This window comes from Anas acuta, unplaced genomic scaffold, assembly GCF_963932015.1.
Source record: "Anas acuta unplaced genomic scaffold, bAnaAcu1.1 SCAFFOLD_385, whole genome shotgun sequence".
In the NCBI taxonomy this organism is placed as follows: Eukaryota; Metazoa; Chordata; class Aves; order Anseriformes; family Anatidae; genus Anas; species Anas acuta.
In genome coordinates, this window is record NW_027076121.1 from 1 (window position 1) to 25,091 (window position 25,091).

The 25,091-nt window shown below is 53.5% G+C and overlaps 1 protein-coding gene and 2 long non-coding RNA genes across 3 annotated transcripts; 1 reads left to right on the top strand and 2 right to left on the bottom strand.

Annotated features, from left to right (window-relative positions):
• Nucleotides 1-1,754: 1,754 nt before the first annotated feature.
• Nucleotides 1,755-2,350, bottom strand: LOC137848993 (uncharacterized). The gene is made up of 3 exons (XR_011091623.1): nt 2,235-2,350; nt 1,862-2,153; nt 1,755-1,769 (listed from the first exon to the last, which is right to left on the bottom strand). It is a non-coding gene; the product is annotated as an uncharacterized lncRNA (long non-coding RNA).
• LOC137848992 (uncharacterized) lies at nt 2,022-2,826 on the top strand. The gene is made up of 2 exons (XR_011091622.1): nt 2,022-2,140; nt 2,400-2,826. It is a non-coding gene; the product is annotated as an uncharacterized lncRNA (long non-coding RNA).
• A 4,102-nt stretch (nt 2,827-6,928) lies between these two features.
• Nucleotides 6,929-23,949, bottom strand: LOC137848991 (heterogeneous nuclear ribonucleoprotein U-like protein 2). The gene is given in 18 exon segments (XM_068668472.1): nt 6,929-7,323; nt 8,720-8,827; nt 8,924-9,000; nt 9,090-9,290; nt 12,216-12,384; nt 12,468-12,596; nt 12,690-12,812; nt 13,914-14,180; nt 15,558-15,670; nt 16,678-16,768; nt 17,892-18,031; nt 18,978-19,054; nt 19,134-19,263; nt 23,272-23,340; nt 23,343-23,471; nt 23,474-23,527; nt 23,530-23,892; nt 23,895-23,949. Coding segments are annotated over 18 exon segments (2,343 nt in total). The 5' UTR covers nt 23,935-23,949; the 3' UTR covers nt 6,929-7,260.
• Between the last annotated feature and the right edge of the window lie 1,142 nt (nt 23,950-25,091).

Here is a 25,091-nt window from a genome sequence, read left to right on the forward strand (position 1 = left end):
GGGGGGGGCAATTGGGGGGGGTTAGGGGGTATTTGGGGGGGGGTTGAGGGGTATTTGGGGGGGGTTGGGGGGAATTGGGGGGATTTAGGGGGGGTTGGGGGGGTTGTTGGGGGGGTTTGGGGATCGTATCAGGTGGGGGGGGCGAATTTTGGGGGGGGACAAATTTTTGGGGGGGGGTTGGGGGGATTTGGGGGGGGTTGGGGGGGCGTTGGGGGGGATTGGGGGGGATTTAGGGGGGGATTGGGGGGGTGTTGGGGGGGGATTGGGGGTGTATTTGGGGTGGGGGGGGCAGGATCAAGGTGGGGGGGGTGAATTTTTTTGGGGGGGGATTTGGGGGGGGTGGGGGGGCATTTGGGGGGGGATTTGGGGGTGAGGAGGGCAAATTGGGGAGTATTTGGGGGGGGCAATTGGGGGGGTTTGGGGGGATTTGGGGAGTTTGGGGGGTATTGGGGTGAGTGGGGGGGGATGGGGAGGCAGGGAGATACTGGGAGATACTGGGGGATACTGGGGGTTACTGAGGGGGTCACTGGAGTTACTGGGATGTACTGGGAGGTACTGGGATGTACTGGGAGGCACTGGGGGTTACTGGGGGGGTCACTGCAATGTACTGGGTGGCACTGGGAGGTACTGGGGGGTCACTGGGATATACTGGATGTACTGGGAGGCACTGGGATGTACTGGGAGGCACTGGGGGGGTCACTGGAGTTACTGGGATGTACTGGGAGGTACTGGGGGGGGTCACTGCGATGTACTGGGTGGCACTGGGATGTACTGGGATATACTGGAATGTACTGGGAGGGGTCACTGGGAGGCACTGGGAGTTACTGGGGGGTCACTGGGCGTTACTGGGATGTACTGGGATGTACTGGAGGCACTGGGAGGCACTGGGAGGCACTGGGATGTACTGGGATGTACTGGGATGTACTGGGTGGTACTTGGGGTTCACTGGAGTTACTGGGAGGCACTGGGATGTACTGGGGAGGTCACTGGGAGTTACTGGGAGGCACTGGGATGTACTGGGAGCCACTGGGATGTACTGGGAGGCACTGGGAGGCACTGGGGGGGGTCACTGGGAGTTACTGGGTGGTACTGGGATGTACTGGGATGCACTGGGGTTACTGGGGGGGTCACTGGGATGTATTGGGAGGCACTTGGGGGTCACTGGGATGTACTGGGATGTACTGGGAGGCACTGGGGTGGTCACTGGGATGTACTGGGATGTACTGGGAGTGACAGAGCCATGCCCCAGGTGTCGAAGGGGATACTGGGGGGTTACTGGGGGATCCTGGGGGTTACTGGGGGGGTCACTGGGAGTTACTGGGAGTTACTGGGATGTACTGGAGGCACTGGGGGGGCACTTGTGGGAGGGGGGCACTGGAGGGTTACTGGGGGATACTGGGAGGCACTGGGATGTACTGGGATATACTGGAATGTACTGGGGGGGGTCACTGGGAGTTACTGGGATGTACTGGGATGTACTGGGCGTGACGGGCCGTGCCCCAGGTGTCGAAGGGGATACTGGGGGGTTACTGGGGGATACTGGGTGTTACTGGGGGGGTCACTGGGATATATTGGGATATACTGGAATGTACTGGGGGGGGTCACTGGGAGTTACTGGGAGTTACTGGGATGTACTGGGATGTACTGGGAGGCACTGGGATGTACCAGGATGTACTGGGAGGCACTGGGGGGTTACTATGGGATCCTGGGGGTTACTGGGGGGGTCACTGGGAGTTACTGGGATATACTGGAATGTACTGGGGGGGTCACTGGGATATACTGGGATGTACTGGGATGTACTGGGAGGCACTGGGGGGGCACTTGTGGGGCAGGGGGGCACTGGGGGGTTACTGGGGGATACTGGGGCGGTCACTGGGGGATACTGGGCTGTACTGGGCTGTACTGGGCCGTGCAGGTGTCGAAGGCGGGCGGCGGAGCTGCTGTCGTACTGCGATGCCCACGCGTGCGAGGATCCCCTCATCACCCCCGTGCCCACCTCCGAGAACCCCTTCCGGGAGAAGAAATTCTTCTGCGCCCTGCTCTGAGCCCCACACTTGGGGGGCAGCCCCATAGCGGGGGGCGCGACCCCATATTTTGGGGTCCCTGACCCATAATTGGGGGCCCTGACCCACATCTGGGGGTCCTGACCCACACTTGGGGGGGTCCTGACCCACACTTGGGGGGCAGACCCATAGCGGGGGGGCCCTGACGCATAATTGGGGGTCCTGACCCACATTTTGGGGTCCTGACCCACACTTGGGGGGCTAAACCACACTTGGGGGGTGAATCAGACCTGGGGGGTGACCCACACTTGGGGGGCAGACCCATAGCGGGGGGGCCCCTGACCCATAATTAGGGGTCCTGACCCACATCTGGGGGTCCTGACCCCATATTTTGAGGTCCTGACCCACACTTAGGGGGCTGCCCCACACATGGGGGGCTGCCCCACATTTGCAAGTCCCCCCCCACATTTTGGGGTCCCCTCCCCCACACTTGAAGGTCCCACCCCCACACTTGGGGGTCCCACCCCCACACTTAGGGGTCCCCCTCACATTTTGGGGGTCCCCCCCCATATTTTGTGATCCCCGCCCCACACTTGGGGGTCCTGCCCCACACTTCGGGATCCCCCCCACACATTTTGGGTCCCCCCACACTTGAAGGTCCCACCCCACACTTGGGGGTCCTGCCCCACACTTAGGGGTCCCCCCCACATTTTGGGATCCCCACCCCACACTTGGGGGTCGGGCTATGGGGCGGGGCTATGGGGCAGGCTATGGGGCGCCCCCCCCAGCCCCCCAGCAGCACAAATAAAGGGTCTGGCACCGAGCGGCCTCCGTGTGGGTCTGGGGGGGCCCCGATGTGTCCCCCCCCAAAAACCCCGGCCCCATAGCGCCCCACGGAGCCCCCCCCTCCTGCCCCATAAATCTGGGGACCCCCCCCCGGGACCCCCATATGGCAACTGGGGGGGGGGTGGGGGGGGTGCTATGGGTGATGTGGGGCGCTATGGGGCAATGGGGGGGGTTTGGGGGTGCTATGGGGTGATGTGGGGGGGCTATGGGGCAAGATGTGGGGCGCTATGGGGGGGTTGGGGGGGGATGTGGGGCAATGGGGGGGGGTGTTGGGGGCGCTATGGGGTGGGCTGTGGGGCGCTATGGGGCGCTATGGGGCGCAGTGGGGGGGTCACCTCAACCAGGCGCGCTGTGGGGCAGAGGGAGCTTTATGGGGGGGGGGCGGCCCTGGCAGCTCTGTGGGGTCCCCATGGAGCCCCCCACGCCCCCAGACCCTTTATAGGGGCCCCCTATGGGGTCCCCCCCTTGCCCACAGACCCTTTATGGGGTCCCCATATGGGGTCCCCCATGACCCCAGACCCTTTATGGGGCCTCCCTTTGGGGTCCCCCATAGCCCCCAGACCCTTTATGGGGTCCCCCATGACCCCACCTCCTTTATGGGGTCTTTGTGGGTCCCCCACGCCCCCAGACCCCTTATAGGGGCCCCCTATGGGGTCCCCCTTGCCCCCAGACCCTTTATGGGGTCCCTCTATAGGGTCTGCCACACCCCCAGACCCATTATAGGATCACCCCATGGGGTCCCCCCTTACCCCCCAGCCCCTTTATAGGACCCCCCCTAAGGGGTCCCCCACGCCCCCAGACCCATTATAGGGTCCCCATATGGGGTCTGCCACAGCCCCAGCTCCTTTATGGGGTCCCCCTATGGGGTCCCCCCACACCCCCAAGACCCTTTATAGGGTCCCCACATGGGGTCCCCCATGACCCCAGACCCTCTTTGGGGTCCCCCATGGCCCCAAACCCTTTATGGGGTCTCTGTGGAGTTCCCATTACCCCCAGACCCTTTATAGGGTCCCTCTTGCCCCCAGCCCCTTTATGGGGTCTCTGTGGGGTCCCCCACGCCCCCAGCCCCTTTATAGGCCCCCCCTATGGGGTCCCCTTATGGGGTCCCCCTGCCCACACCTCCTCTCTGGGCTCCCCCCCGCCCCCAAACCCTTTATAGTGTCCCCCATGGGGTCCCCCACGCCCCCAGCCCCTTTTTGGGGCCCCCAGGGCCCCGGAGCCTTTTTGGGGTCGGGAGAAATCCCCCAAAACGCCCCCAAATCCCCCCTGCCCCTACCCAACATGGCGGCGCCCATGCAGGCTTCGCCCGGCCCCTCCATAGCGCCTGCGCGCGCATGCGCGCTGCGCCGCCCGCCCCAAGATGGCGCCCCCCGCCCAAAATGGCGGCGCCCGCTTCCAAAATGGCGGCGGCGGCATCTGCCGCGGCGCCCGCCCGCCCACATAACGGCGCCTGCCCGCTTCCAAGATGGCGGCGCCTCCCCCCTCCACTTCCTGGTTACCGCTCGCGGTTGCCATGGCGACGGGAGTCGGTTGAGGCTTCAGGGGCCCGGTGCAGGCCCCAAACCCCAAAACGAGGCCCCGGGACCGGCCCCAAATCATGGCGCAGACCCCAAACAGTGACACAATGCCCTAAACTGTGGTGCAGGTCCAAAACCCCAACACGAGGCCCTAAAACCAACCCCAAACCCCAACACAAGGCCCTAGAACTGGCCCTAAACACCAACATGAGGCCCTGGTACCGGCCCTAAACCACAGTCCATACCCAAATCCCAACAGGAGGCCCCAGTACTGGCCCCAAATCCCAACACAAGGCTCCGGTGCTGGCCCTAAATCATGGTGCAGGTCCCAAAACCCCAACAGGAGGCCCCAGCACTGGCCCCAAATCATGGTGCAGGCCCCAAACAGTGACACAAGGCCCTGGAACCGGCCTAAACCATGGTGCAGACCCCAAACCCCAATATGAGGCCCTAAAACCAACCCCAAAACCCCTGGAACCCGCCCTAAATCACGATCTAGCCCCAAAATGCTGCCCTAAAACCACACCAAAACCCCAAAACCCCTGCAACCAGCCTTAAATCACGCTATATCCCCCAAAACGAGGCCCTAAAACCACCCCAATCCCCACCATGAGGCCCTAAAAACAACCCCAAACACCAAAACGATGCCCTAAAACTACCCCAAAACCCCTGGAACCAGCCCTAAACCACGATCTAGCCCCCAAAATGATGCCCTAAAACCACCCCAAAACCCCTGGAACCAGCCCTAAATCACGATGTAACCCCCAAAATGAGGCCTAAACCCAAACACAAACCCCGACACAAGGCCCTAAAACCAACCCCAAACACCAAAATGATGCCCTAAAACCACCCCAAAACCCCTGGAACCAGCCCTAAACCACGATCTAGCCCCCAAAATGATGCCCTAAAACCACCCCAAAACCCCTGGAACCAGCCCTAAATCAGGCTATATCCCCCCAAATGATGCCCTAACCCCCGCAAAACCCCAAAACCCCCCCAAAAGCCCGTCCCAGACACGAGGCGGGGGCTGAAGTCAAGCGAAACGGTTCCTTTATTCTAAAAACGGCCGCAGCCGCCTACAGGGGGGGGGGACGGGACATTTTGGGGGGGTTCGGGGACATTTGGGGGGGACACAGCGGTGACACCACCCGTACAGCCCCGAGCGGCCCCACAACACCCCCCTCAAAAACCCAAAACCCCGGGAAATGACACCAAAACGGGCACCGTGCCCGGGGGAAGGGGGTTTTTATTTTTTTTTTTAATTTTTTTTGTGTGTTTTTAACAAAAAAATGCGACTCGGGGGGGTCAAGACGCCTACGGGGGGGGCTCCAGGCTGAGAGACGCAAGGGGGGGGTTATCCCAGAAAAAAAAAAGCGGGATTATTGTTTTATTGGTATTTTATGTGTTTTTTAATATTTTTTTTATTATTTAAAAAGGACGCCGAAAGCTCCAAAAAAATGGCTTGGCTCTGCTGCTACTGAGGGGGAAAAAAACAAAAAAAAGGAAAAAAAAGAAAAAACAAAAAAAAAGGAAAAAAAACAAAACAAAACAAAACAAAAAAAAAACAAAAAAAAAAGGAAAAAAATTAAACACAAAAAAAGGGAAAAAATAAAAATGAAAAAAATAATTAAAAATGAAAAAAAATAATTAAAAACAAAAAAGGAAAAAAATTAAAACAAAAAAATAAAAAAGGAAAAAAATAATTAAAAGAAAAAAATAATTAAAAACAAAAAAATAAAAAAGGAAAAAAATAATTAAAAGAAAAAAATAATTAAAAACAAAAAAAAGAGAAAAAAATAATTAAAAAGGAAAAAAATAATTAAAAAGGAAAAAAAGGAAAAAAAATTAAAACAAAAAAGGAAAAAAATAATTAAAACCAAAAGAAATAATTAAAAAGGGAAAAAAATAATTAAAACAAAAAAAAGGGGAAAAAATTAAAACCAAAAAGGAAACGGCCGATTTGGGAGGAAAATTAAAAAAATAAAACACAAAATGTTTGAATTTCAAACACTGAAAGGGCTGAGGGGTTGGGGGGGATAAAATTAAAAAGGGGAAAAAAGCCAAAAATGGCCCAAAACGCACAGCCCCCCCCCCCCACTGCCTGCTGTCCCCCAAGTGCCACCTCCGGGCCTGGGGGGGGGGAGGAAGGAAAAGGGGGGGCCCCAAGGCCGTGCCCCCCCCCCGATCTGCCGAGAAAAATACAAAAAAAGAGGAAAAATCAACCAAAAAAAAAAACCAGACAAGCGAGGAAAAGAAACGGTCCCAAATCCAGAGATTTTCAGGGCAATTTAATAGCGAGGGGGGGTGGAGGGGGGGGGGAGGGGAAACGACCCCCAATCCCCCCCAACCCCAAAAACCCCCTGCACCCCCCCCACCCCCTCCACCCGAGAACAACCGAGCTGCAAGGAAAAAACAAAAAAAAACAAAAAAAAAACAACAAAAAGGAAGGAATTCGACCAACAGCGATTTTCTGCCCCAAAAAATCCGCCCCCGGCCCCCCCCCCGAGGCCCCCACCGGGGTGGGGGGGGGGCCGCGCGCCGTCCCGATTACAAATACCTAACCAGCTTTGAAATGTTTTATAGAATAAGACAATATTCTTTTTCAACAAACTTTAAAAAAAATTTACATTTTTTTTTGTCCTTTTTTTTATCTTTTTTTTTACTACTCCTTTTTTTTTTTTTTTTTTACTCCTTTTTTTCTTTTTTTTCTTCTTCTTCCCCCCTCCCCGGCACCTCCCTCCCCTCCCCGACCTCCCCCAACAAAAAACCTCTCCGCCCCACCCCCCAGCCCTGTTTTTTTTTTTTTGTATTTTTTTGTATTTTTGTATTTTTGTGTTTTTTTTTTTTTAATTTTTTTTTCCCGTCGGTTGTGTTTTGGGGAGCCGGGGGGGCCTTCACCGGTAGCCCTGGTAGCCGTAGTAGTTCCTGTAGTATCGGTCTCTGTCCTGGTAGTAGTTCTGCACTGGGGAGAAAAATCGGGGGAATTAGTTGGGGGGGGGACAAAAATTTTTAAAAAAAGGGAAAAAATGGGGAAAAGGGGGAAAAAATGGAAAAAAAGGGGGGAAATGGGTATGGGAGGGGGTGGGAAGTGGAGAGTAAGGGGGGAAATGGGTGATGTGGGGGCTAAATATGAAAAAAAGGGGGGAGGAATAATTGTGGGGGGGGTAAAAATGGAAAAAAATGGGGAAAAATGGGGCATAAGGGGTAAAACGTGAAAAAATGGGGGAAAAAGGGGGAAAAGAGTGAAAAAGTGGGGGGGAAATGGGTATGGAAGGGGTGGGAAGTGGAAAGGAAGGGGGGAAATGGGTGCTGGGGGGGGAATAAATAAAAAAAAGGGGGGAGGAATGATTGTGGGGGGGGCTAAAAATGGAAAAAATGGGGAAAAAAATGAAAAATGGGGAAAAAGGGTTTTAGGGGTAAAAAAGTGAAAAATGGGGGGAAAATGGGTATGGAGGGGGGTGGGAGTTGGAGAGTAAGGGGGGAAATGGGTGATGTGGGGGGTAAATATGGAAAAAAAGGGGGGAGGAATAATTGTGGGGGGGCTAAAAATGGAAAAAAAAGGGGAAAAATGGGGCATCTGGGGTAAAAAAAATGAAAAAATGGGGAAAAAGTGGTTATGGAGGGTCTAAAAAATGGAAAATAAGGGAGTATAAAAGGACCTGCGGGGGGTAAAAATGAAAAAAGGTGAGGAGAAATCATTACGGGGGGGTAAAAAATGAAAAAGGGTGAAAATGACAATGGGGAAGCTAAAAAATAGGGGAAAACAGGTTATAGGGGGTTAAAAAATGAAAAAAATGAGGAAAAATGGATTTGTGGGGGGCTAAAAATGTAGAAAATGGGGGAAAAATGGTTACAGGAAGGCTAAAAAAATAAATAAAAAAGGGGAAAGGATTTGGAGGGGGTAAAAAAAATGAAAAGAGGCAGAGAAATGGTTATAGTGGGGGCTAAAAAATGAAAAAAGGGGGGAAAAATGGTGATGTGGGGGGGTTAAAAATGTAGAAAATGGGGGAAAAATGGTTATGTGGGGGTTAAAAATGTAGAAAATGGGGGAAAAATGGTGATGTGGGGGGTTAAAAATGTAGAAAATGGGGGAAAAACGGTTATGTGGGGGTTAAAAATGTAGAAAATGGGGGAAAAATGGTGATGTGGGGGGTTAAAAATGTAGAAAATGGGGGAAAAATGGTTATAAAGGGGCAAAGAGTGGAAAAAAAGAGGGGAAAATGGTTCTGGGAGAGGCTAAAAATGGCAGGAAAAGGGGAAAATGGTTCGGGGGGGGCTAAAAATGTCAGGAGAGGGGGGAAATGGTTCGGGGGGGTTAAAATAAAATGGGGAAGGGGCCGTGGCCCCCCTCACCTCCCGGTTGTACTGCCGGTAGTAGTCCCGGTATCTGTTGTACTCGTAGTCGCGGCCGTAGAACCTGTCGTAGTCCCCTCGGTAGCGGTCGTAGAAGTTGCGGTAACCCTGGAAAAAATCACCACAGAAAAGCCCCAAAAAGCCTCAAAATGTGGGTTGGGGAGGGGAAAAAATGGAGGTGGAGGGTCTGAGGTGGGCGCTCACCCCTCGGTTTCCAGGCTGCCCCCAGTACTGCTGCTGCCCGTAGACGCGATTGTCGTAGCCCCGGCGCTGGCCGCCCACTGCATGAGGGGGAATAAAGGGTTTGGGGTCACGGGGGAGCCCCAAAAAGGACCAAAAAGAAGGTGGGGGGGTCAGGGGGGGGTCCCACCGTAGCCCTGGCCGCGGTTGCGGTTCTGGCGGTTGCGCTTGTTGCGGTTGTTGCGGCGGTTGGCGCGTTTTTCGGAGGGGGGCAGCAGCTTCCTGGCCTCCTCCTTGTACTTGGTGACCAGGGGCTGCGCCTCCTCCTTGGGCAGCTCGCCGTACAGCACCTCGTCCAGGTAGTCGTTCTTCTCCGGCAGAGAGTAGTTGGCTGCGGGGGGAGAAAATGGGGTGAAAAGGGGGGAAATGGAGGGAAAATGGCGGGGAGGGGAGGGGAAAACATGGCGGCGGGGGTGAGGGGAAAAAGGCGGGAAATGGGAGGGGAAAAAGGTGGGGGATGTGAGGGGAAAATGTGACAGGAGGATTGAGGGAAAAAGGCTGGGGAATTAGGGAAAAAATGGGGGAAAAGAGGTGAAAACATGACGGGAAAATGAGGTGAAAAAGTCAGGGAATGTGAGGGGAAAAAGGCGGGAAATGTGAGGTGAAAATGTGACGGGAATTGAGGGAAAAAGGCTGGGGAATTGAGGTGAAAAAAGTGTGGGAATGAGGCAAAAATGGGGGAAAAGAGGTGAAAACATGACGGGAAAATGAGGTGAAAAAGGCGAGGAATGTGAGGTGAAAAAGGTGGGGGAGTTGAGGGAAAAAATGGGGGAAAAGAGGTGAGAACATGACGGGAAAATGAAGTGAAAACATGGCGGGGGGTTGAGGGAAAAAAGGCAGGGAATGTGAGGGGAAAAAGGTGGGGGATATGAAGTGAAAATGTGACGGGGGAATTGAGGGAAAAAGGCTGGGGAACTAGGGAAAAAATGAGGAAAAGAGGTGAAAACATGACGGGAAAATGTGGGGGGAGAGAATGAGGTGAGAAGGGGGAAACGGAGGGAAAATGGCGGGGAGGTGAGGGGAAAACATGGCGGGGGGGTGAGGGGAAAAACGTGATGGGAATTGAGGGAAAAAATGGAGAAAAGAGGTGAAAACATGATGGGAAAATGAGGTGAAAAAGGCGGGGAATGTGAGGTGAAAAAGGTGGGGGATGTAAGGTGGAAATGTGACGGGAATTGAGGGGAAGAAGGCTGGGGAATGGAGGTGAAAAAGGTGGGGGAGTTGAGGGAAAAAATGGGGAAAAGAGGTGAGAACATGACGGGAAAATGAAGTGAAAACATGGCGGGGGGTTGAGGGGAAAAAGGCAGGAAATGTGAGGTGAAAAAGGTAGGGGATATGAGGTGAAAATGTGACGGGAATTGAGGGAAAAAGGCTGGGGAATCAGGGAAAAAATGGGGGAAAAGAGGTGAAAACATGACAGGAGAATTGAGGGAAATAATGGGGAAAAGAGGTGAAAACATGGCGGGAAAATGTGTGGGGAGAGAATGAGGTGAAAAGGGGGGAAATGGAAGGAAAATGGCGGGGGAGTTGTGGGGAAAACATGGCGGGGGGGTGAGGGGAAAAAGGCGGGAAATGGGAGGGGAAAAAGGTGGGGGATATGAGGTGAAAATGTGACAGGGGGATTGAGGGGAAAAATGGGGGATAAGAGGTGAAAACTTGACGGGAAAATGAGGTGAAAAAGGCAGGGAATGTGAGGTGAAAAATGTGGGGGAGTTGAGGGAAAAAATGGGCGAAAAGAGGTGAAAACATGACGGGAAAATGTGGGGGGAGAGAATGAGGTGAAAAGGGGGGAAATGGAAGGAAAATGGCGGGGAGGTGAGGGGAAAACATGGCGGGGGGGTGAGGGGAAAAAGGCGGGAAATGGGACTTGAAAACGTGACGGGAAAAGAGGTGAAAAAACGACGGGAAAATGAGGTGAAAATATGCTGGGGGATTGAGGGAAAAAGGCAGGGGAATGAGGGAAAAAATAACAGGGGAATTGAGGGAAAATGGGCAGGGGGAAATGAGGAAAAAAACGGGAAGTGAGGGGAAAAAGGCGGGGGAAAATGAGGTGAAAAACGACAGGGAAAAACAAGGGAAAAAACAGGAAAACGAGGTGAAAAATGACGGGAAATGAGGAAAAAACAGGGGAAGTAAGGGGAAAATGGTGGGGCAATTCAGGTGAAAACATGGTGGGGGGAACGAGAGAAAAACACGGAGGATATGAGGTGAAAAAGGCAGGGAAATTGAGGGGAAAAGGGGAAATGAGGAAAAAAGGGCAGAGGAAACGAGGTGAAAAACAGCAGGGGGAATTGAGGCGAAAAAGGTGAGGGAAAAGGGAGGGGAAATTGAAGGGAAAAACAGGTGAAAAAGGCTCATATTTTCCATCAGGTGACAACGGGTGAAGGAATTTAGGGAAAAAAGGGCAGGGGAAAATGAGGATAAAAATGGGAAGTGAGGGGAAAAGCAGGGAAAATGAGGTGAGAATGGGCAGGTGGAAATGAGGAAAAAACCAGGAAGTGAGGTGAAAAAGGCAGGGGAATTAAGGGGAAAAAGCTGCGGGAAATGAGGTAAAATGGCGGGGGGATTGAGGTGAAAATGTGACAGGGAAATTGAGGGAAAAACGATAGGGGAATTGAGGTGAAGCAACTGGGGAAACAAGAAAAAACAGCAGGGAAATTGAGGGGGAAAATGGGAAATGAGGAAAAAAGATGGGGAAAATGAAGGAAAAAGGGCAGGTGAAACGAGGTGAAAACACAACGGGGGAAACGAGGGAAAAATGCAAGGGAATTGAGGGAAAAAACGACAGGGAAATGAGGAAAAAACAGGGGAAGTGAGGGAAAAACGGCAGGGGAAAATGAGGGACAACATGCAGGGGGATTGATAGAAAAACATGGGGAATTGAGGTGAAAATGGTGGGGAAATGAGGGGAAAATTGGGAAATGAGGTAAAAACGTGGAAAAAATGGTGGGGGAAATGAGGGGAAAAATCGGGAAATGAGGTAAAAATGTGGAAAAAGGTGGGGGAAACGAGGGGAAAAATCGGGAAATGAGGTAAAAATGTGGAAAAAATGGTGGGGGAAACGAGGGGAAAACACAGGAAAGACGGTGATGGTGAAAACAGCAGAAGAATTGAGGTGAAAACATGGGGGAAACGAAGTGAAAAACGACAGGGAAAAAGCAGGGGGGGGGATTGAGGGAAAAACGCGGGTGAAACGAGGAAAAAGATGGGGAAATGAGGTAAAAGGGAGGTGGGGGAAGGTGGCGGGGGGGTGCACCTTTCATCTCCAGCATGACGGAGTCGGGGACGTCCTCGCCCTCGGCCTCCTTGCGCAGCTCCAGCCTCTTCTTCCAGTCGTCCTCGGTGGGCACCACCACCACCACCTTGCGGCAGAAGCCCTTGAAGGCCAGCAGCTTCCGCCGCTGCCCCGAGTTGTAGACGTTGCACTGCAGGAAGAGGAAGAGGAGGAAGAGGTGAGCCTTCATCTCCCTGCCTCCTCATCCTCCCCCCGTGTCCCCGTGTCCCCCACCTGGTCGAGGATGAAGTTCCTCTTGGCCCTGGGAGCGATCTGAACCAGCTTGCTAAGGCACTGAGCAGCTTGCTGGGTTAACAGGTCCCTGCTCTTGGCGTCCAGCTCCTCCTCCTCGGGGCCCCTCGTCTGCCAGAGGGAATAAACGATCGATAAATGATCAATAATTATCGATAGTGATCAATAAGGGGGTTTAAAGGGGTGTTTTTTTGGGGTGCCCACCCGCAGCTGGTGCAGGACCAGCTCGGTGCCCAGGATGTTGTAGCGTTTGTCCCGGTGCTCCTCGCTGTGCTTCTGGGCCCACTGGGTCTTCCCCGAGCCCGGCAGCCCCACCATCAGCAGCACCTGGGGGGGAAATGGGGGAAAATTTGAGGAAGTGGGGGGGAAAATTGAAGAAATGAAGGTGTGTAGGGAGGAAAAAATCGAGGAAATGGGGGAAAAATCGAGGAAGTGGGGGAAAAATCAAGGAAATGGGGGTGTGTGGGGGGAAAAATGAGGAAATGGGGGAAAAAATGAGGAAATGGGGGTGTGTGGGGGGGAAAAAAATGAGGAAATGGGGGAAAAATCAAGGTAATGGGGGGAAAAATGAGGAAATGGGTGTGTGTGGGGGGGAAAATCAAGAAAACGAGGGGGTGTGGGGGGGAAAAAACAAGGAAATGGGGGGAAAAATGAGGAAATGGGGGAAAAAGAGGAAGTGGGGGGGAAATTTGAGGAAAGGGGGGGAAAATCAAGGAAATGGGAAAATTGAGGAAATGAAGGTGTGTAGGGAGGAAAAGTCGAGGAAATAGGGGTGGGAGGGGAAAGGGGAGAAAAATTGAGGAAATAAGGATGGGAAGCCCAAAAGAGGAAAGAAAATGGAGCAGATGAGGAAAAAGATCAATGAAACAAGGTGGGGGGGGGGGGCAATAGTGGGAAAAAAATGAGGAAATGAGGATGGGGAACCCAAAAAGAGAGGAAAGAAATCAATGAAATGAGAATGGGGAAGCCAAAAGGGGAAAGAAAATGGAAGAAATGAGGGAAAAAAAACACAATGAAACAAGGATGGGGCGGGGGGAAGGGGAAAAAAATGAGGAAATGAGAATGGGGGACCAGAAAGGGGAAAGAAAATGGAGGAAATGAGGGGAAAAATCAATGAAAGAAAGATGAGGGGGGAAAAAATGAGGGAAAAAATTAGGAAATGAGAATGGGGGACCAAAAAGAGGAAATAAAATGGAGGAAATGAGAGAAAAGAAATCAAATGAGGTGGGGGGGGGGCAATAGCGAAAGAAATTGAGGAAATGAGGATGGGGAACCCAAAAATAGAGGGAAAAAAATTAATGAAATGACAATGGGGGACCAAAAAGGGGAAAGAAAATGGAAGAAATGAGGGAAAAAAAACAACAAAACGAGTGCAGGAGACCCAAAACACCCCCCCAGCCCCCTGAAGGCGGTGTCCCCCCCCCAAACCTCGCACTCCTCCGTGGTTTTGGGGGGCAGCGGGGTGCGGACGCGGTCCTCGGGGGGCACGGCGTGGATGAAGACGAAGCCGGGGGGGCCGGGGCAGAGGGGCTCCTCCCGCTGCCCGAAATTCAGCTCGACCGCGCAGCCCTTGCACAGCACGTGAGGGAGCAGCGCCCGGCCCCCCAAATCCTCCTTGGGCACCCCAAAAGCCGGCCCCAACGCCTCGCCGTTCTTGGAGAAGGACAGCTCCACCACCTCGTCGCCCTCAAAGTCCTGGAAAGAGAGGAAAAACGGTGAGTTTGGTGGATTTTGGGGGATTTCGGACCAGAATTTGGTGGTTTTTTTAGCATGTGGTAAGGGAGAGCGGCTGAGGGAAAATGGCTGAACAGTAAGGGAAGGAGCAAAAAGGTGGGGTGAAAAGTGGTGAGAAGAGAACAAACCCCAAAATGTCCCATGTTTGGGATAAAATGAGGCAAAAGGGAGGAGTATGAGGGCAAAAATTGGGATTTTTGGGCAAAAATTGGGGTTTTCAGCATGTGGTAAGGGAGAGCAGCTGAGGTAAAAAGGCTGAACAGTGAGGGAAGGAGCAAAAAGGGGAGGTTGTGGGCGTGAAAAGTGGTGACGAGAGAACAAACCCTAAAATTGTCCCACGTTTGGGATAAAATGAGGCAAAAGGGAGAGTTTGGGGCAAAAATTGCGTTTTTTTGGGCAAAAATTGGGGTTTTCAGCATGTGGTAAGGGAGAGCGGCTGAGGGAAAGGGGCTAAACGGTGAGGGAAGGAGGAAAAAGGGGAGGTTGTGAGGTGAAAAGTGGTGACAAGAGAACAAACCCCAAAAGTGTCCCATGTTTGGGAGAAAATGGGGCAAAATGGAGGGGTTTTGGGGGAAAAACTGTGGTTTTGGGGCAAAAATTGGGGTTTTCAGCATGTGGTAAGGGAGAGCGGCTGAGGTAAAATGGCTGAACGGTGAGGAAAGGAGCAAAAAGGGGAGGTTGTGAGGTGAAAAGTGGTGACAAGAGAACAAACCCCAGAAGTATCCCCTATTTGGGAGAAAATGGGGCAAAATGGAGGGGTTTGGGGGCAAAAAATGGGGTTTTGACCATGTGTAAGGGAGAGCGGGTGAGGCAAAGTGGCTAAATTGTGAGGAAAGGAGCAAAAAAGGGGAGGTTGTGAGGTGAGGAGTGGTGACAAGAGAAAAAACCCCAAAAGTGTCCCATATTTGGGATAAAATGGGGCAAGATGGAGGGGTGTTGGGGCAAAAATTGGGGTTTTGGGGCAAAAATTGCAGTTTTCAGCATGTGGTAAGGGAGAGCAGCTGAGGGAAAGGGGCTAAATGGTGAGGGAAGGAGCAAAAAGGGGAGGTTGTGAGGTGAGAAGTGGTGACAAGAGAACAAACCCCCAGAGTGTCCCATGTTTGGGATGAGGCAAAATGCAGGGATTTTGGGCAAAAATTGAGGTTTTCTCTATGTGCAAAAGGGATGGAGCTGAGGGAAAAGTGACCAAAGGGTGAGGAAAAGAGCCAAAAGGGGAAGCTGAGGGGGTCCATAGCGGTGGCAATGGGGCCAAACCCCGAAAATGTCCCGTATTTGCGACAAAATGGGGCAAAACTGAGCGTTTTTGGGCAAAAAGCAGAGTTTTCCAGATGTCCGCACCGCGTAGCAGCCGATGACGTCGCTCTCCCCAAAGGGCTGCCCGAAGGCCTCGAAGCGCCCGCTCGTCACCTTCAGCCCCCGGCTGTCGTAGCCATAGGACAGCTCGTCCTCCCCTGCAAGGGAAAGCGTAAAATGGGGTGAAAGATGCCAAAAATGGGGCACGCGGTACAAAAACGGGGTAAAAGTGCCAAAATATGGGATAAACGGCACCAAAATGGAGCAAACAGACCCAAAAGGGGGTAAAAAATACCCCAAGAAAGGGGCACATGGCCCCCAAAATGGGATAAACAGTCCCAAAAGGGGGCAAAAATCCACAATAATGGGATAAACCAACCCAAAAATGGGGCAAACGGTCCCAAAAGGGGGCAAGAATCCACAATAATGGGATAAACCAACCAAAAATGGGGCAAACGGTCCCAAAAGGGGGGCAAAAACCCACAATAATGGGATAAACCAACCCAAAAATGGGGCAAATGGTCCCCAAAAGAGATAAATATTCACAAAAATGGGACGAATGGTGCCAAAAATGGAGTAGAAGTCCCACAAAAATGGAGCAAATGGTCCCCAAAGGGGGCAAACAGCCCCCAAAATGGGGTAAAAATGCCAAAAAATAGGGCAAACAGTCCCAAAATGGGGCAAAAATCCACAAAAATGGGATAAACCCCCAAAATGGGACAACCGGCCCTAAAAAGGGGGCAAACGGTCCCACAAAGGGGTGAAAATGCCAAAAAATGGGATAAACTGCACCAAACTGGACCAAACGGTCCCAAAAGGGGGTAAAAATACCCCCAAAATGGGGAAATGGCCCCCAAAATGGGATAAACAGTCCCAAAATGGGGCAAAAATGCACAAAAATGGGATAAACGGCCCCCAAAATGCAGTAAAAGTCCCACAAAAATGGGGAAGGGGAAAAAAAGGGGGGACAAAATCCCCAAAACCCCCCCAAACCCAGACAACCCACAACAAAACCCAGGCAATGCTCCCCCAAAACCACACCAAAGCCCACAAAACCCACACCAAAAACCCCCCCAAAATGCCCCAAATCCACACCAACCTTCCCCCAAAACCCACAAACTCCCCAAAACCACAGAAACTGCCCCAAAATGAATGGGGGGCTCACCCAGCTGTGAGTGGGAGAAGTCGACGGACCAGCCGACGCGGAAGAGCGGCACCTCGGAGCTGCCCTCCTTCACTGGGAGGTGCTGCGTCACCTGCGGGAAATGGGGCAAAACGCTGCCTTTTTGGGCAAAAACGGAGCTTCTGCACAAAAAGCAGGGCTTTCTGCGTGTGGGAAGGGGATGGAACGGCGGGGAAAGTGGCCAAAAGGTGAGGAAAGGAGCCAAAAGGGGAAGGTTGTGGGGGTGCGAAGTGGTGATAAGAGAACAAACCCTAAAATTGTCCCGTGTTTGGGATAAAATGGGGCAAAAGGAAGGGTTTTTGGGCAAAAATTGGGGTTTTCAGCATGTGGGAAGGGAGAGCAGCTGAGGCAAAATGGCTAAACGGTGAGGGAAGGAGCAAAAAGGGGAGGTTGTGGGGGTGAAAAATGGTGACAAGAGAACAAACCCCAAAAGTGTCCCGTGTTTGGGATAAAATGGGGCAAAATGGAGGGTTTTCGGGCAAAAATTGGGGTTTTCAGCATGTGGAAAGGGGCCAAAATGGAGGAAAAGTGGCCAAAGGGTGAGGAAAGGAGCCAAAAGGGGAAGCTGAGGGGGTCCAAAGACGTTACAGGACGCCAAACCCCCAAAGTGTCCCATATTTGGGATAAAATGGGGCAAAACAAGGGGTTTTTGGGCAAAAACCATGATTTTCTAAAAGTGGAAAGGGGCTGGAGCTGAAGGAAAGTGGCCAAAGGGCAAGGAAATGAGCCAAAAGCAGAGGCTGCCAGGGTTCAAAGCAGTGGCAATAGGGCCAAGGCCCAAAGGGTCCCATATTGGGATAAAATGGGTCAAAACGAAGGGTTTTTGGGCAAAAATTGGGGTTTTCAGCATGTGGAAAGGGGATGGAGCCGAGGCAAAGTGGTGAAAATGGAAGGAAAGGAGCCAAAAGCGGAGGCTGTGAGGGTCCAAAGCAGTAACAAGAAACCAAACCCTTAAAGTGTCCCATATTTGGGATAAAATGGGGCATAACCGAGGGTTTTTGGGCAAAAATTTGGGTTTTCAGCATGTGGAAAGGGGCTGGAGCTGAGAAAAAGTGGTCAAAAAGTGAGGAAATGAGCCAAAAGGGGAGGCTGCGGAGGTCCAAAGCCATAAACCCAGAGGGCCAAGCCCCCAAAGTGCCCCAGACGTGGACGAAAGCAGCCCCAAAATGCCCGGAATTTGCCCCAAAAGGCCTCACCTTGGCCTCGAAGCAGACCCTGCCCTTGGTGACGCCGTGCGTGCCCCTCGCCCCAGCCCAGAGGGCCGGGAACTTCTCGAAGAAGAGCGGCTGCCCCCCGTAGCGATCCTTCGTGGCGCGGAAATGCAGGTCCGAGGTGTCTGCGGGGCGAGAAACGGGGCGAAAAATCAACAAAACGGGAAAATTGTCCACAGCGGACAGCCCGCGGCGCTCCCCAGCCGCGTTTTCGAGGGTTTTTCCCCCGAAAAATGGCCCTGCTGCGCCTTGAAACATCACGTTGGAGAAATTCTGGGGGGATTTTGGAGTTATACGTGAGGAAGGGTGACAAATTTGGTAATTTTATAGCCTTTTCCACAACCTTTTAAGAAATAAAAGGTTTGCAACCTCTTTTTTAGTAAGGTTTGCAACTTCTTTTTTAATAAATAAAAGGTTGGTCAAAAATTAGAGGTTTTTTGAAGCGTGTTAGCAAGGAAAACAACATGGATTTGGAGCTTTTACAAATTAAAACCCCAAAAAAGAGCAAAAACAATCAAATTATAAATTAAAACCCCCCAAAAAGACCAAAAACAAGCAAATTAGAAGTTAAAACCCCCAAAAAGAGCCAAAGGAAGCAAGTTACAAATTAAACCCCCCCCAAAAGAGCAAGAAGACGGAAATTATAAGTTAAAAACCTCCAAAAAGAACAAAAAGAAGCAAGTTATATATTAAACCCCCCCAAAAAGACCAGAAAGAAGCAAATTATAAATTAAACCCCCCAGAAAGAGCCAAAGGAAGCAAGTTATAAATTAAAAGCCCCCAAAAGACGCAAATTATAAATTAAAAACCTCCAAAAGAGCAAAAAGAAGCAAGTTATAAATTAAAAACCCCCCAAAAGAGCAAAAAGAAGCAAATTATAAATTAAACCCCCCCAAAAAGAGCAAAAAGAAGCAAAAATGAGCCGTGTGCCCATATCCTGGTGCCGTGTTCGTCCAGCTTCCACCTCAATTAGTACTGCCGCTCGTTAATTATGCCAGGTATGATAAGAAAAACCGTTTTTTCCAAAAAAATGTGCCTTTTTATCACATTTTTAGATAAATCTCTACGTACAGGTGTCCAGGATGACGGCGCTCTCATCGTCCTCCCCTTCTCTCGGCTCCTCCTCCGGCGGCGGCGGCGACTTGGAGCTGAGCGAAAAAGGTCGTTTTTTAAGCCCAAAATTGGGCCGGGAATGGGGTGAAAAAGGGCAGGATTGGGGCCACGCACCGGCTGTTGTAGGCTTCCTCGCGGAACTCGTAGTAAGCGCGCCCGTGCTCGTCCTTCTCGTCCCGCTGCCGCTTGACGCCGCGCCGCTCCCCGTCCGAGCCCGCCGGCTTCGCCTTGTCCTCATCGTCCCCTGCCGGCACAAAAAGCACCTTTTTGGCCCCAAAATCCGGCCCCGTTTGGGTAAATTCGGCCCAGAGGGTGTTGAGCCGCGGGGTTTTGCTCCAGCGGGGTGAGGGGGAATTAAGCGGTGCCACGAAGGTTTGGGAGTTGGATCCCTTCGATTTCACAGCAAAATCCCAAAATAAAATCCGAAAATGGCACCAAAAAGTCTTAAAAAAGCTTAGAAAAGCCTTAAAACCCCGTAAAAATGAAAAAATAACAATTCCGTCTCCATTTTCATCAAAAAAATGAAAAAAATCCCAGGTCGATTAATTAAGCAACAGCACAAAGTTTTGGGATTCAGCTCCCTTCGTTTTCATAGCCAAATCCCAATGTAAAACTAGATAAAAACCACCAAAAAGTCTTAAAACGGTTAAAAGAAGCCTAAAGCCCCTTAAAAATGAAATAATAATAATTCCGTCTCCATTTTCATCAAAAAAATGAAAAAATCCCAGGTCCAATTAATTAAGCACCACTATAAAGTTTTGTGATTCATTTTCATAGCCAAATCCCCATAGAAAATAGCAGAAAAGCACCAAAAAAGTCTTAAAAAAAAGCCTTAAAGCCCCTTAAAAATTAAAATTAACAAATATAATCTCTATTTTCATCAAAAAAGGGAAAAATCCCGGGTCCAATTAATTAAACAGCACCACAAAGTTTTGTAAGTGAGATCCCTTCATTTTCATAGCCAAATCCCCATATAAAATCAGAAAACGGCAACAAAAAGCCTTAAAAAAGGGTTAAAGAAGCCTTAAAACCCTTTAAAAATGAAAAATAATAAATTCTATCTTAATTTTAATCAAAATAAGGGAAAAACCCAGGTCCAATTAATTAAACACCAGCACGAGGGTTTGTAATTGAGATCCCTTCATTCTCATAGCCAAATCCCAATAGAAAACCAAAAAAGGCCCTAAAAATCCTTAAAAGTAGTCTTGAACAAGTCTTAAAACCCTTTAAAAATTAAAATTAACAAATATCATCTCTATTTTCATCAAAAAAGGGGAAAAATCCTGGCACCTGCTCGTTAATTCCTACGAGGAATTCACCAGGAAGCCGCCGGGCTCCTGCACAAAAACCCCAAACCCATCCCTAAACCCAATTCCCCCCGTTTTTAACCTCATTTCCCCCCAAAATCTGCTTTTTGTTTTGAGGTCAAATCCCAGAAAAAGGCGACTTTGGGCCCGAGCCTGGCAGCGCCCTGAATTGAGCCAAGTTTGGGGTTTTTTGGGTCCAAAAACGTCATAAAAAGCGGCCGAACAGCGCAGCGCCCTCCTTCCTCCGGGGGCTCGTTAATTAAGGCTTCGTTAGGCGCTAATTACCCGCGCCTTGGGGCACTTTTCGGGTTTTTTTAGGGTCCCATGGTCAAAGGGAGCCCCGGGGGCTTCAGGAAGATGATTTTGCCCAAAATTGGGGGTTTTGGAGGAGTTTTGGGTGGGTTTAAGTCGTTTTTGGGGTGTTTTGGGTGGGTTTAAGTGGTTTTGGGGGAATTTTGGGTGGGTTTAAGCGGTTTTGGGGGTTTAGGAGGGGTTTGGGGGACCCAAAGCACCGGGAGACCCAAATTTGGGGGGTGAGAGGACCCCAAGTGAGGGGGGGGCACAGGAACCCCAAAGCACCCCCAGAGTGCCCCCAAACATGCTCAGGGACCCCAAAAACACCCCAAGAACCCCAAAAACCTTCTGGGGCAACAAGTGGGGCCCCCCAAAACACCCCCAAATCCACAAAAAGTTTGGGAGCAGCAGATTGGGGCCCCTAAAACACCCCAGGACCCCAAAAAACAGCATGATGGGCCCCAAAAATACCCGGGGGAACCCAAAACTTTATGGAGCTGCAGACTGGGACCCCAAAACGCGCTCTCAGGACCCCCAAAACACCCCATAGACCCCCCAAACTTTGGGGGGAAACCGACTGGGACCCCCAAATCACCCTCAGGACACCCCAAACTTTAGGGAAAAGCAGCTTGGGACCCCCAAAATCACCCCTGGGACCCCCAAACTTTAAGGGGCAGCAGCTCGGGGACCCCCTCAAAGCATCCCAAGGACCCCAAAAAGCACCCTGGGGACCCCCAAACTTTAGGAGAAGCAAATTGGGATCCCCCAAAGCACCCAAAGGCACCCCCAAAACACCCCCAGCATCCCCCAAACTTTATGGAAGCAGATTTGGATCCCCCAAAACACCCTGAGGACCCCCAAAACACCCCAAGAACCCCAAACTTTAAGGGCCAGCACCTCGGGACCCCCCCAAGGCACCCTGAGGACCCCAAAACACCCCGGGGACCCCCAAATTTTAGGGGACAGCAGCTTGGGACCCCCAAAGCACCCCAAGGACCCCTAAAACACCCCAATGACGCCCCCAAACTTAAGGGCCAGCAACTCGGGACCCCCCAAAGTACCCCAGGGACCCCCAAACTTTAGAGAAAGCAAATTGGATCCCCCAAAACACCCTGGAGACCCCCGAATTTTAGGAGGCTGCAACTCAGGGACCCCCAAAGCACCCCCAAAACACTCTGAGAACCCCCCAAACTTTAAGGGCCAGTAGCTCGGGACCCCCAAAGCACCCCAAAGACCCCCTAAAACACCCCGAGGATCCCCCAAAACACGCCAGGGACCCCCAAACTTTATAGGGCAGGACCTTGGGACCCCAAAGCACCCCAAGGACCCCCCAAACTTTAAGGGCCAGCAAATCAGGGACCCCCCAAAGCACCCCAAAACATCCCGGGACCCCAAACTTTAAGGGCCAGCAGATTGGGGACCCGCAAAGCACCCCAAGGACCCCCTAAAACACCCCGAGGATCCCCCAAAACACCCTGGAGACCCCGAAACTTTAAGGGCCAGCAGCTTGGGACCCCTAAAGCACCCCAAGGACCCCCCAAAACACCGTGGGGACCCCCAAAACACCCCGAGGGACCCCCAAACTTTAAGGACCAGGAGCTTGGGACCCCAAAGCACCCGAGGACCCCCTAAAACACCCCGTGAATCCCCCAAAACATCCCAGGGACCCCCAAAACTTTATAAGGCAGCACCTTGGGACCCCCAAAGCACCCCCAAAACACCCCAAAGACCCCCAAACTTTAAGTGCCAACAGCTCAGAGACCCCCAAAGCACCCCAAGGACCCCCCTAAAACACCCCGAGGATCCCCCAAAACATCCTGGGTACCCCAAACTTTAGGGGCCAGCACCTGGGACCCCCAAAACAACCCAAGGACCCCCTAAAACATCCCGGGGACCCCCAAACTTTAAGGGCCAGAAGATCAGAGACCCCAAAGCACCCCAAGGACCCCCTAAAACACCCCAAGGATCCCCAAAAGCACCCAGGGACCCCCAAACTTTAAATGCCACCACTTTGGGACCCCCAAAGCACCCCCAAAACACCCCAAAGACCCCAAACTTTAAGGGCCAACAGCTCAGAGCCCCCCAAAGCACCCCAAGGACCCCTAACAAGGATCCCAAGGATCCCCAAAACATCCTGGGTACCCCCAAACTTTAGGGCCAGCACCTTGGGGCCCCCAAAGCACCCCCAAAACACCCTGGGGACCCCCAAAGCACGCCGAGGACCCCCAAATTTTATGGGAATTAAATCAGGATCCCCAGAACACCTCGGGGAGCACCAAATTTTAGGAGACACCAGCTCGGGGACCCCCCAAAGCACCCCCAAAACACCCCGGAGATCCTCAAACTTTAAGGGACTGCACTTTGGGACCCCAAAAGCACTCCGAGGACCCCCCAAACTTTAAGGGCCAGCAGCTCAGAGACCCCCAAAGCACCCCAAAGACCTCCTAAAACACCCCTGGGGACCCCCAAAGCACCACAAGGACCCCCTAAAACACCCCGAGGATCCCCCAAAACATCCCAGGGACCCCCAAACTTTAGGGGCCAGCACCTTGGGACCCCTAAAGCACCCCAAGGCTCCCCCAAAACACCCCAGAACCTCCCCCAAACCACCCCGTCGCCCCCCAAAACCCCTCTGGGGGTGGGGTCCTCACCGGCCTGCGCGGCCTCCTCCTCCTCCTTGGCCTCCGCGGCTGCGGCCTCGTCCCCGCTGGGCGCCTCCTCGGGGGCCGCTCGGCCCCGTTAACGCCGCCGCCCTCGGGGCCTGGGGGCTGCGGCTCCTCGACCCCCACCCCCGGCTCCTGGGGCTGGGTCTGGGGCTGCTGCTGCTGGGGGGGCTCCTCCGGGGCGTGTGGGGGGCCGCGGCCTCTTCCTCCTCCTCCGCCTCCTCCTCCTCCTCCTCCGGGGGGCCGGCCGGGCCGCCCCCGCCTCACCGGCAGCCTCGGCGGCTTCCTCGTCGGCCAGCAGCGCCTCCTCGTCCTCCTCCTCCTCCTCCTCCTCTTCGTCTTCCTCCTCCTCCTCCTCCTCCTCTTCCTCCTCGGGGCCTCGCTGCGAGGCCGGGCCCGCCGGCGGCCCCGCGTCCCCTCCGCCGGTCCCCGCGGCTCCTCCACCACCTCCTCCTCCTGCTCCGCTTCCTCCTCCCGTTCCTCCTCCTCCTCCTCCTCCTCCGCCGCTCTCCTCGGGCCCCGCCGCCAACATCTCGGCGTCCAGGGCCTCCTGCAGCCGCTGCGCCAGCTCCACCTTCAGGCCGCGCGAGTCCAGGCCGCGCCGGCCAGCTCGGCCCGCAGCTCGGTCACCTTCAGCCGCTTCACGTCCATGGCGGCAACGGGAAAGGGGGAGGAAAAAGGGAAAAAAAAAGGGGAAAAAGGGAAAAAAAAAAAGGGGAAAAAAAAGGGGAAGGGGAAGGGAGGGGGGGGGGGGGGAGGCTGTGAGGTGATGGGGGGGGGGGGGGGTGAGGCCTGAGGTGATTGAGGGGGGGGGGTGAGGCCTGAGGCGGCGGGAGGAGGAGGAAGAGGAGGAGGAGGAGGAAGGCGAAGGGGAGGGGGGGGGCGGCGCCTTCACGCGAAGCACGGGGGGGGGGGAGCGGAGCGGAGCGGAGCGGCCCCGGGCCCGGCCCTCGCCGCCGCCGCCGCCGCCGCCGCCTCCTCCTCAGCGCCGCCGCCGCCGCCTCCCGCGCGCGCACCCCGCGCATGCGCCGCGCGCCCCCCCCCGCGCCTGCGCGCCCCTTTGCGCATGCGCGCCGCGCCCGCTCTACCCCCGCAACGCCGCGCACCCCCCCGGGGATTTTGCCATTGGGCGAGCGGCGCCCAATGGGAAAGCGCGGAGGGCGCTGTTCTGCCTAGCGACGCGGAAAGGCGCTCGCCGATTGGTCCGCCTGCGCCGCGCTCGCGGCTGGTTTGATTTTCCCATTGGGCGCGGCGCGCCCTATGAAAAAACTTAGGGGCGTCCGTTCTGCCTAGCAACGCGCGGAGGCGCTTTCTGATTGGGCGGCGCCTCCAAGCTCGCTTCCCGCCTTCGCGCACCCGCCGCCATTTTGTGACGGGGCCTGAGGCGGCCGCGGAGGGGCCCGGGGGCGGCGGGGCCGAGGCCGGGGCCCGGTTCGGGGCTGCCGAGGCCGGAACCGTCCCGGTGGGGTTGGGGGAGCCCCGAATGGGCCCGGAGGAGGCCGCAGCGGGAGCCCCGGGGGCCGGCACGGAGGCGGGCGCCGTGCTGCGCAGCAGCGCCTCACGAAAATGGAGGCGGCGCTGACGGGGGCTCCGCCGGGCCTGAGGGGGGGGAGAAGGGGAACGGGGGCGAGGGGAGCGCTCAGCGAGGCGGGGGCGAGCAGGTAGGACGGTTTGTGGCATAAAATACTTCATAGAATCGTTAAAACTCCGATATTTATTAATTATTTGTGGTTTACGCAGGTTCGCAGCGGGGTTTGTCCACCAGGAGCTCCTCGGAAGGGAGAGGAGAGAAGTTCTGCGGGAGGAAA